Here is a 12247-nt window from a genome sequence, read left to right on the forward strand (position 1 = left end):
GCTTCCTCACAAAATAAATAAGCAGCTTGTGTTTATTGAAGTAATCGCTTCAAAGCAGTGATGTTCTCTGAGACGTGGCGCTCATCTATTTTCTGTTCTTGCAATCTCTTTATGACACTCTCTCCAGTGTGTTTAAAGTAGAAAAGAACAATGAATAAAATATCTGAGAAAATGGCATGTATCGTATGAATAATGTAAAGGTGCCTCTCAAGGTTGGACTACATTGTTAGTAGCCTCCCCACCTGCCTGCACGCTGTTACGTTTTGATCTTGTTTGCTGTGAGGAAGTCATTCTAGTCCATCCACTTGTCTCTTTGGCGCGCATGGCGGGAGAGACGCTATTTTGAGAGAAGGTGAGTGGAAAAAAAAAATTCTGGGCCCAGCGTGAGCTCATGGTGAAGCGGTGAAGTGCCATGTTAGCACATTTGAGCCAAAAAAAGTTTCTCAGCACAGCTTGTTTGCTTCACTCAGTCTCCCTCAACATTCAAACAGCAGGGGGTGAACTGACAAAGTTTGGCTTTATGAGTGTGATATATAATGTAAATGGTCAGAGTTTTTGTACATTTATAAAAAGAATGAGAAATTAGAAATAAGATATATTATCAAGAACGACACTACATTAGTTTTATTTTAAAATGGCCTTTTTTTAAGGACTAGGAAAATGCAGTAGAATTTAGATTCAATCACTTGGCTTTGAGGATTTCATTGACCTCACGATCACAAGAAACATGTAAATCGTGCAAAAATTAACTAATAATCCATGAAACGAAAAAAAACAATAAAATCGGGTTTAGAGAATCAATCTATACTGTCCAACCTACATTGCTACCTGGTTTCGAGATGATAGGTACACAAATTACAGAGTAGTAGGACTTCAAAGTCGTGTCCACAAGAACAACAACAACCTGAGTTCCCCTGCAAGAATAACTCATAAGGACACAATCTTAAAAATGCAGATTTTCATGAGACCAGTTTAGTCTTTGAAAATGTTCAACAAAATGGGTTGAAACTAAAACATCTAACTGCCCAGTCGACTCTACAGAAAAACATAAATACTGCTTCCCACCATAAGTTGCACTTCACAATTCTTTTGCCAGCACCATACAGCATGGACTTAATGAGCAGCCAGAGACAGCTGATTGACAAACAGCCAGCAACAAGTCCGCCTATTGACGTTTGCCAAGCACAAACAGAGCGTCCGAAGCCAAGACATCTACCCAGGGCTTCTGTGTGAGCGAAAAATTTGAGACAGGAACACCACAAAGGCGTGCCCCGAGCTGTTTCTCCTCACTTTCGATCCCTCCCAACCAGAACACTCTGAGTGACTCTGCAAGTCAATAATGAGTGTGGAGACGCGACATCACCTGGATGAAGGATTCCAATAGAAAAAGCCCAGGGGAGCCTGCTGGTTCCATAGCTACGATGGTAATTAATGCTAATGCCGTCCAACCAATGGATGTTATAAATAAAAAATGGTTCACATGGGAAGGGTGAACATAACAAGCCCCTGTTGGGTGTTTTTTTTTTTTGTTATGGGAGAAATGGCAATGGGCAAAAGGTGGAGTCTATTGTGATTGAAAGGAGTGCAACATTATATCGATATAGTCATATATCACAATACTTTCTATCCTAACAGGTTATCGAAATGCTCCCACCAGGAATCGATAAGTCATTTTAAAAAGAGGTCTCTGTTTAATAAGGGAACAAAGGGGTATGTTTTCCACGGCACCCTATCAAAAAACGGTTGCAGAAAGAACACAATACAGGAATAGATGGATGATATTTACTTTACTATACAGTGTTCCCTCGCTTATCGCGGTTAATGGGGACCGGGACCCCCCGCAATGGCTGCATTTCCGCGAAGTAGGCGTGCCCCTTCAAAAATGGTTAAAGAAATGTATAACACGTGCACAAAAGCACCACCAAGCAAAAACATCATAGTAGTCCGGATGGAGGATTTTCTGCAGTTTTTTTGCACGTAAGAAACATCGTTATTGGGAGTTGTGAACATTGTTTTTTTGGGCGGAGAAAATGCGCCTGTAAACAGCCATGACGTCATCAATGCGATTCCTGAACTCTACCATGTTATTGACCATTTCTTTGGCCTTTTTTTTGATGCAATTACTAATTCTTCTTGAATATTATGTTCCCACCTCTTGTAAAATGATGTAATTTATAATTTGAACTTAATATCTTTACATTTTTTATTTATTTTTTCCTGAAAAAAAATCTGCGAAGCTCTGATTCCGCGATATCTGAAGCACGAAGTAGCGAGGGAACACTGTATATATGTATATATATGTATATATATGTGTGTATATGTGTGTATATGTGTGTATATGTGTGTATATGTGTGTATATGTGTGTATATGTGTGTATATGTGTGTATATGTGTGTATATGTGTGTATATGTGTGTATATGTGTGTATATGTGTGTATATGTGTGTATATGTGTGTATATGTGTGTATATGTGTGTATATGTGTGTATATGTGTGTATATGTGTGTATATGTGTGTATATGTGTGTATATGTGTGTATATGTGTGTATATGTGTGTATATGTGTGTATATATGTGTATATATGTGTATATATGTGTATATATGTGTATATATGTGTATATATGTGTATATATGTGTATATATGTGTATATATGTGTATATATGTGTATATATGTGTATATATGTGTATATATGTGTATATATGTGTATATATGTGTATATATGTGTATATATGTGTATATATGTGTATATATGTGTATATATGTGTATATATGTGTATATATGTGTATATATCTGTATATATCTGTATATACCTGTATATACCTGTATATACCTGTATATACCTGTATATACCTGTATATACCTGTATATACCTGTATATACCTGTATATACCTGTATATACCTGTATATATATATATATATATATATATATATATATATATATATATATATATATATATATATATATATATATATATATATATATATATATATATATATATATATATATATATATATATATATATATATATATATATATATATATATATATATATATATATATATATATATATATATATATATATATATATATATATATATATATATATATATATATATATATATATATATATATATATATATATATATATATATATATATATATATATATATATATATATATATATATACAAACACACACACACACGTTTTTTGTATCACTTTAAGAGCGCTTCACTCCTCGCTCAATGACGTCATCAGAAAGTGCCGACTACTGCCGCGAGCGCAAGAGTTAGTCATTCATTATTTGAAATGATGTACTTATAAAATCCTTTTATCACGCACGGATAATTTACAAACTTAAATAGCCATGTTATAGGTTAATGTTCTTGTGCTTTCTTTTCAGAACAAGATGTCGACATCGATGATATATTTCACTTTAATGTGTTTTCCCACATTTGCACAAACGTCACTGCCGTTGGTTATAAACACTTGGAGCTTCAAAAATGCAACGGCTGCAGGTATTTTCTATTTTTTTACGCCTTGATTGTATTAATCGACGTAATCAAAAGTATTTAACTTGCTCACGTGATCGAATGAGTCGGAACGGGGAATAGAGCGTCTACGTATAGAGCGACAATTTGAGCGCACGTAGTTGCTAGGCAACGTAAAACCAATACTATGTCGCAATCGTGAGGTAACAATTTGTTCATCAATAAGGACTGATTGTCAGGTTGTTGTTTTTTATCCATCTGTTAGTTTAACTCAAAATCAACAACTGTGACATGATTAGTTTGTCTAGAATTTGTCAAGATTTCTACATTTCCAATGCATGTTAGTTATTTTTCAAAGTTGCACCCTTTAAATGTTTTCCTTCTAATATCACAAGCTTGGCTCACTGATATCTGGTCTATTACAGCCATTACTCTTGGAAAGAGTGTTTCAGTACACATTTATAGTGGAAATTTTGTAGCATCATACGAAAGAGGTAGCTTTGAGGACATTACATTAGGATTTTGAACCGATTCCCAGCTCAAAACCATTATCCATGTTATCTACTTTCTGATAAAAATACTGAAACTTTTCTGTCAGAGACTGCATTTAAAACTAAGTGGGTTTCAAAACATGCAATGCTCTGTCTGCTCTTGCTCCGTTGAATTGTGCATCGGGTTTGATGCATTGGGAAGGAGCAGATTGGAAGCGTTACACTCTAGCACCTGTTCGGGACTTTATCAGTCGAGGCGGCTTTCTATGAGGTGTGTGCCACATCGCCGCCCCGACAGATGAAATCTGAACATGATGGGAGTTAACAGGGAAAAGAAATATAGCGACATAACAGAGAGCAAAGCATTAAAAGACAGAAGATGTTTGCCACCAGATTACATCAGTTCTTCTTGCAGCTGCAATTGGGCCGCTGATGTGCAACAGTTTAAATTTTAAAATGAATATCAATTAGAAAAGTGGCATTTGAATTGCTTTTGTACAATTAATTCGGGGGTGTTTCTATAAGGCCTAACCAGTTATCAAGTAAGAAAATATTTTGTTAGGGACATTCATCAGAAAAAGTTTCCATGTAAACGCTTCACCTTGTCAAGGTCGCAGGTTGACCCTATTAATTGAAATCTAAATGTCAAAGACTAAGTGTTATCTGTACTGTGTGTGACTTGTCGCTACAGCATGGGCGACTCTACAGGCTGGCGGCTCGGTCTTGGATGCCGTGGAAAAGGGGTGTGATCGCTGCCAAGAGGAGCAGTGCGATGGTAGTGTGGGCTATGGCGGGAGCCCGGACGAGAGCGGAGAGACTACATTGGACGCATTGATCATGGACGGGTACGAAAAAATAAGAACCGCAAAAAGAGAGGGAATACCATTTTTTTATGTCTACTATGTCTGAGCAGTAACACGATGGAAATGGGGGCTGTTGCCGACCTAAAGAGGGTCAAGAACGCCATTGGTGTAGCAAGAGCCATAATGGAGCACACAGAACACAGCATGCTTGTCGGAGAGTCAGGTATACAAAAACGGAATTTACGGACTTGATGAATCAAGTGAAGCTGTTTTCCACAAAAGAATAATGTGCATTCAAATTTGGCAAACGCATACTATAAGCCACATCCACCATATCTTATAAGGAAACTGCAATTTCTTATATACGAACTGCAAAGAACAATAAGCCACAAATGGAACATTAAAATACAGACTGTATAAATACATACTGGGCTTCAATAAACAGGGCTGAAAGCTGGGAGGAAAAAAAATGTAGTTTATTTTTCATAAATCATAGTAATTTGGTACCAAAATCCACAATGTAGTATGAAACCCAGTCCATGCCCTAATTTGAAGCACCAACTCTGGTTTGATATCAGATAGTTTTCTTTCCCAAGTTTTGGTAACTACTGGCCAGTCATCAAGTGATGTTCTCAATAGCAACACACAGGGGAAAGGCTATGCCTTTGTTACTCAGGGACACATAAAGAAATCCCATCGCCTGATCCCAAACTCGTTACGAGGCAGGATGGATCTGTGCTTTCATGTTGTGTACAGTACATTCTGGCACTAATCACGTGCCAGCAGAAATAGAGACCCATCAGACCAGGCAATGTTTTAGCCCAATCTTCTGCTGTTGAATCCATCCAAATTGCTGCTTCCAAGTTGTTAAACAGTGGCAATGTCATCAGGTGTGATTTTCTTCAAGGTTCTACATCTTTCGGAGATATTCTCCTTCTGCATATATTCCAGTTCCCAGTCAAGGTGGACATTTCTTCCCTGATCTCCTGCCATCGTTAAGGCATTTTCTCCTGGAGAACAGCCACTAACGAGATATTTTCTTTTGGTTTGTTTCTCCCCAGACATTTCAACATTGTGAAACCTCACTTATGTGTTGGGTAAATCCCACTAGTGTCTCAGAAAATCCTTCCGATAACCAGTCACTTCAATAGCATTGTGATACTCGGTTTAAATTGGAGCATATCGTCTTGGCTATGTCGAGCTGCCTTCGTAGTGACTGATTAGATGTCATATTTCCTCAGATAATGGGAGTGCACATCATTTAACATGAACAGAGACAGTTAGTGTTTCAGTAGTGAGACATCCTGGGAGAAAACAGTAAATTGGTAAGAAATTCTGTAGCCTGTTTTGAACACTGAAAAGTAGATTGGTGAAATGGTGTCCTCTTTATGGGTTGGAATGAAAACCTGCACCCGCTGCGACCCTTTGTGGAATAGTTAAGCAACCTCTGCTCTGACTCCATCTTTATTGATGGGACAGAACCAGGTCTCGTTTACCCATCCATTATCTGGAATGCATCTCTTCATGAAGGTCTGGCGTAGACCCACATCACGTTCGTCAACTAGCGGCTGGGTACCCCCGATACGATTTGCGAAACAAATGCTCACATTATTAACACAACATGGCGATAAAAGAATTGCCATTCTGTGGTCAAGTAATCATTCGATGATGTTCTACAATGCAAACCTCAGAGAAAATAAGTTTCCTAATTGAAAAATGTTTGGGTTTTCTTGCACTGTAGCAGACAATCCGTAAAATATATTTTTCCTAATTTAACTGACAGACGTAACATGTTTTTGGACATCTTTCTGTTTTAAATAATTACTTGGGGGAAAAAATGATAGTAGTATTGGATCTTATTTTTGCCTGAAGTAGCCGAAAAAAAGGTTAATATTTTAATGTATTGTTTTTTCAAATTAAATTCTCCGCCTCAAAGATTTGGGTATTATTTTCTTACATAGAATAATGTGACTACAGTGAAACATACCACTTGGTGTAAAAAATAAATTGGTGCGAGGGATACTAGCCAGGAATAAATGATGTGTTGTATGGCCATATTGTGAACTCATTGTTATCGTCAGCCTTGCATCCATCGCAAATCATATAGGAAAATTCCCAAAGGTTCTCACGCCCATTCAACACACACAAAAATTGCTTGAAAATAAAAAGCGAACCACAGAAAATATGCTGGAAAAACTCTATCGTTGGTTTTGTCCTTAAATTGGTGTTCAAAGCCATCTTGTGTGAAATTTATTCGTAAACTAATTTAAAGGAACCTAAAGGCATCTATTGAGCGCTCTGGTTTCAGCCACTGAATGTTAACGCTTGGTCGGACCGAGACGGGCTTCTCGGTGACGATCGCACTTATGATACGGAGAGCAAATTAGGTCTGTAAAATTGGCTCTCATGTCATTTTTCTATGTCGTATGCAGCAACATTATTTGCAGAAAACATGGGCTTCGTCACCGAGGACCTGACCACCGCCAAGTCGCTGGATATGTTCACCCAGTGGCTGAAGGGCAGCTGCCAACCTAATTACCGAAAGGTGAGTACATCCCTATGTTGATTAACATGGTGTTAGCTTCGGGCACGCTGCTTCCAAAAGATAGTGGGCTGTGAACTTGACTGACAACTTAATAATGATGTTGTTCATTAAAAAAAAAAAGAAGGAGCAGCTATTAGGTTTGGAGGCGTTTTGGTTCCTTAATTTATCTTGACCTTCTCAGTACGGGTGACATATTATTATTCCTTCACGCTCATACTATCGTCTTTTAGTTATAAGGTTTAATTTAACAGTTGTGTTGTGATGCTTTGTTCAAATATTTATTCAAATTCTATTTTTTTCTAATTTTACATCTGCTCTTCTGTTTTTCTTTTTCTTTGTTTCTAAAGAACGTTTTTCCAAACCCAACCAAATCCTGCCGTCCCTACAAACCCGTTGCAAACACTAGAATGGAAAAGCGACTTCATACTAATATTCACTCCCACGACACTATCGGTGAGTTTTTATGGATTTCCATGAACTGAAACTATATTTTAAGAATGTATTCAAAAATTTGAAATGTTTTGGTCTTTCCATGTTTGGTTGACAGCTGCAAATTGCACTATATGTCACTGATTATAGTCATAAAACCTGTAAAATTTAGTAAATGCGGCGCACAAAACAAGGAACCATGCCATATTTTTTCAGAGCCTAAATTCTATGAGAAAAATTTCACATTAATTACTATTTATTTATTTATCAGGTATTATCGCATTTGATCGATACGGTCATGTAGCGGCGGGGACATCCACTAATGGACTCACTCATAAAATTCCAGGGTATTTCAATTATTTTAGTAGTAAGCTGAAAATGTACACTGTAATTGCACTGCACAATAGAACATGTTCTATTCCATCAACACAGTCGAGTTGGGGACTCTCCTATTGTGGGAGCGGGAGCATACGCCGACAGCTCAGTCGGCGCGGCAGCAGCAACCGGAGACGGGGATGTCATGATGCGCTTTCTGCCAAGGTAGTTCCTCTTTTTCTTTTAAATTGCATTTTTCTGAGAGATTTTATTCTTTAGATAACTTGATTCACCCAAGATTAGGACTTTTGTATGAATGTGAGTGACTGGGGATTTTTTTTTAATCAAATTGCAACTTTTTCTAAAAACACATTGAAGTTATGTTGCGTCATTTAAATTTCAAAATTAGTTTTATTCTTCCATGATAAAAAAATTTAACATGGTGAAACAAAACCAAACAAAGTCCTTATTATGACCTGAAAATGCCTGGCAGATTGCAGCCTTTTTTGCTCTCTAGAAAAATATAACTTAATTCTCAAAATAATAGGTAATTTACTACTTATTTGATAAATTGTGCGTTAATTCATGTGCGACTATGACTTCCATAAGACTACGACTTTGTATAAAAAAATTGGGGGGGAAAGAGGTGTAATGAAAACAACCCTAAAAATCCCACTTGAAAATGGGGGTAAATGCAATTACAGTCGGGCAAGAAACTTTCTGAAAACTTTATATTTAGTGGCCTGTAACCTGAACTTGAAGTTATGGAACACCAACCTAAGAGTCCTTTGATTAACCTAATGAATAGCATTGGCGTGTATTCCGCCTCAAGGGACAGCAAGGCACCCCGAGCTGACTGTGACAGCTCGGTTTAGCGGCCTTGACAAGCCCTCGTTAGTCGGCCTGACACATGTCTATTGCCACACTGCCAACAGTTTTTTGGCGGTGGAGATGATGAGGGCCGGAACGGATCCCTCGGCAGCCTGCGAGATGGCCATTTCGAGGATTAAGAGGCATTACGCAGACTTCTTCGGGGCGATCATCTGCGCTAACGCAACGGGCCATTATGGTGGGTGTTTGGATTCACACGCACGCTGATGCTCACAAACATACCGAGATGCCAAAAATGATCATTACTTACCTAAGAGACAATATTCGAGAGATTGTTGGGTTTAAATTTAGAATTAATGTAAAGATACATTTTTCCAAAGTAGGAGTCAAAAAAAATTGATCCTCAAATGTTAATTTGCAACACAACTCTAGGAAGACATTTTTTAATCTTAGAAAGCAACACCTAGCCAGCACATAAACTACCTCAGTGACAAATGACTACACAAGCCTAAACACATGCAGCCCATTAACTGTGACACTCCAAGAGAATGTATAGCTATTTTGCTTTCCTGGCAATTCCAAGACTGAAAGTTTAAATCTCCTTTCTGAATAAATATTACCAGAGGAAATAGAAGTATACTTTAGTTAGAAACCTTTAAATGTATGAGTTGACATAGACTATGTACATAAATTAGTTTCAATACACAAGTTTAAAGCCGGTATCGGAACCAAAAAAAAAAAAAAAGTGTTTTCAACAATAGGTATAACTTATTTTTTTCTTTTTTTCTTTCTAAAGGTGCAGCTTGTAATAAGGTGCCAGGCTTATTGCAATTTCACTACATGGTGTCAAACTGTGAATCTGACACGCCACTTCTCAAGTCGGTGGAATGCTTTTGATATTTTTGGGGTGCAAAATGTTTTTGTAACAGGTTGACCAAAATAAAGTAATAATTGTAATTTGATTCTTTGTTTGGAGTCTTTAATAAATAAATAAAAAGGTAATTTATACCTATTATATTATGCATTCATATTCATGTAGGTTTTAGTCATATGTTTCAACATCAATTTAGTCCTAATTTGTTGCTAACAACCTGACAGAAAAGAAAAACTGTTTCCACTCTCCGCCCACTGGAAATAATCACATTGTTTACCCTTTTGGAAGCCGCAGGTGTAGAAGTCACGGCCGTTGTTGGGTCCCAGCTTGAGCACAGTCCTCATCACGCATCGTTTGCCATGGTGACAGGAGGGGAAGTGCAAGTCAGCCCACTGACGAGAGGGAGAGATCGAGGGTAAATAAAAACGCTTTAAATGTAACCTATCTTCCTAGAAAAGTCATTTCTAATAGCCTGTCAATTTGTTGAGTCCCTGAAGTGTCTGCCCTAACATGAAATGTGAAAATTGAACAAAAGCAAGTGTGCGAGCATGTCAGTCTGAGTTGTAATTAGTATTGCACCAATATTACACTAAAATGGGGAGTACATAGAAATAATGTGCTGATGCTGAGCAATACTTACACACTTTTCAAGATGTGCTTTCCAACCACTGGTGACCTAAGAAGCTAAGCACACCAAAAAGTACACATGCGGCCTTCCAGAGATGATAGTAGACATCCATTTATGTGGCATCTGATCACCATACCATTACTTTGAATGAGTTTAGCCTTATTGGATCCAATCCATTTGAAGCGGCAGGGTGGCAGTGGATCAACAAACGTTCCGTCAATTTCAGACAACGGGTTAAGCAATGTTTGACAAACCCATGATAGCAATTAAAATCAAATGAGTACTGTCAAGCCAGATGTCCAATACATTTGTTCCCGACTTCCCAAATCAAACGATTTGGGTATCTCGCTCCATCAATTGCAGATGCCGAGTTATGCAGGGTCCATTCAAGCCATGATAGCAATTAAAATCAGGTGTCAGAATGGGTATCGGCAGACGAAAAATGGCTTAAGTGTAACACGACTCAAAAGTGAAAGTATGCAAGGAATGAGACTTCTCACCTCGAAGAAATTGCACTTGGTCTCCCGGGGCTGTGAGCAAGTGTAAAAGCGTCGTCCCTTATTGTCGCCTTCCTTGTGGACAACTCGCAAGAGAGCCGGGCGACCGTGGGACCCACACGAGGGAGGTTTGCAGGGAATGGATTGTGCTCCTGCTGTTGTCTGTGTACTAACGAAAGAGATCAGACACAACTTTAAAAAAAAAAAACCTTTGAAATTGATGTTTTTTGCAAAATATATATTCCTAATTTGTTTGAGAAAAAATATTTTATCAACTATCTGTAAATAGTTCACCATTTTATCTTTTCTTTATAAAAAATACTTTGTGTGCCTAAAGGACAACATTTTATCTCAATAAATAAAACAACAATTCTTTTTTTTCACGTCTAGTAAATATATGCAGTGGTCCGAGGGGACCTCAGCTCTGTAAAAGCTTTTGTGTGCCAACAAACAGAGGAAGCAGCCTCTCTTGTTAGGTGGGAAATAACTCGAAAATAAAACTTGAGCACCCTCAGACCAAGGGAGATCTTGTTATCGTTATTCATGAGTGAGTCCCTTACCTCAACTTGTTAGCGGGACCATCATCAATTCTCATTTTCTTATGCGGCTGACTGGATGAGGCCGGCGGTCCCCCACGAGATGGTCCGGGCGTCGCGCTCAAGTCGGAAAGAACCAGGGTGGACGTCCCAAAAACGGAGCGCCAGTTGAGTTTGCGCTCCTCGTGGGGTTTTGAGAAGTTGTTGCAAGCGTAGCGCACCAAATCGGAGGAGAAGGGTACAGAGGTTTCGTCTTTGTGGACTGCAAAGGAAAAAATTGAGGTATATTGCAAGTTCATTCTCAAGCTCACATATGTAAAAAAAAAAGTGTTATGTGCACTTTTATGATACAAACAACAGAGACTACTTTAATGTCCCGCTGCAAGTCAAATAGCATCACAATGTCACAACTTTATTTGTCCATGCTGGCTGTCCATCAAGTCAGGGTGTTCCCCACATAATATCTATAGTTGGCTGGGATAGACTCCAGCACCCCTGCACCCCTTGTGAGGATAAGGAGTGGATGAAGTATTAACAAGAAGATTTAACAAGTTCAATATTTCACGATAAATGAATACCAGTACCCAAGGAGCAGCTCCCAATTAAAAAAAGAGCAATTAAAAACGAGTCTTACCCTGAGCTCTGGGGGAGAGACAGGCGTCGCAACTTTTGGCATTGGGCCGGTTGAGGAGAGTGCAGAGGTGACAAGCCCAGTCCTCTTCCTCCTTCTTTGCCACATTCTCATTAGGTGCTCCTCTGCTTTCTACCCAGCCAATCAGGGTGTTCCTTACAGGAAGTTTACTA

At 38.2% G+C, this 12247-nt stretch overlaps 2 protein-coding genes across 5 annotated transcripts in view; one reads left to right on the plus strand and one right to left on the minus strand.

Moving 5' to 3' along the window:
- The window catches only part of neil3 (nei-like DNA glycosylase 3), a 34986-nt gene that overhangs the window by 16671 nt on the left and 6068 nt on the right, over positions 1–12247 (minus strand). The window contains exons 7-10 of one of the 2 annotated variants that reach the window (XM_077733382.1): positions 12078–12244; positions 11468–11705; positions 10911–11076; positions 10060–10174 (exon numbers count right to left, since the gene is read on the minus strand). In XM_077733382.1, coding sequence (XP_077589508.1) covers positions 10060–10174; positions 10911–11076; positions 11468–11705; positions 12078–12244 — 686 coding nt within the window. Of the gene's footprint in view, positions 1–9318; positions 10175–10910; positions 11077–11467; positions 11706–12077; positions 12245–12247 lie in introns of those variants that run through there. The other variant, XM_077733381.1, reaches the window with a different exon arrangement.
- Positions 182–9870, plus strand: aga (aspartylglucosaminidase). Of its 3 annotated transcripts, none has more exons than XM_077733385.1 (10): positions 182–352; positions 3407–3521; positions 4677–4830; positions 4899–5011; positions 7221–7333; positions 7681–7786; positions 8034–8109; positions 8195–8302; positions 9013–9146; positions 9705–9870. In XM_077733385.1, the coding sequence occupies exons 2-10, from the start codon at positions 3413–3415 to the stop codon at positions 9803–9805; spliced, it is 1014 nt and encodes a 337-aa protein (XP_077589511.1). In that variant the 5' UTR covers positions 182–352; positions 3407–3412; the 3' UTR covers positions 9806–9870. The 3 variants fall into 3 exon arrangements, with proteins under 3 accessions (XP_077589511.1, XP_077589509.1, XP_077589510.1); XM_077733383.1 differs by lacking the exon at positions 182–352 and adding an exon at positions 3233–3291; XM_077733384.1 differs by lacking the exon at positions 182–352 and adding an exon at positions 3261–3317.

This window comes from Stigmatopora nigra, chromosome 14 (genome assembly GCF_051989575.1).
Source record: "Stigmatopora nigra isolate UIUO_SnigA chromosome 14, RoL_Snig_1.1, whole genome shotgun sequence".
Taxonomy (NCBI): domain Eukaryota; kingdom Metazoa; phylum Chordata; class Actinopteri; order Syngnathiformes; family Syngnathidae; genus Stigmatopora; species Stigmatopora nigra.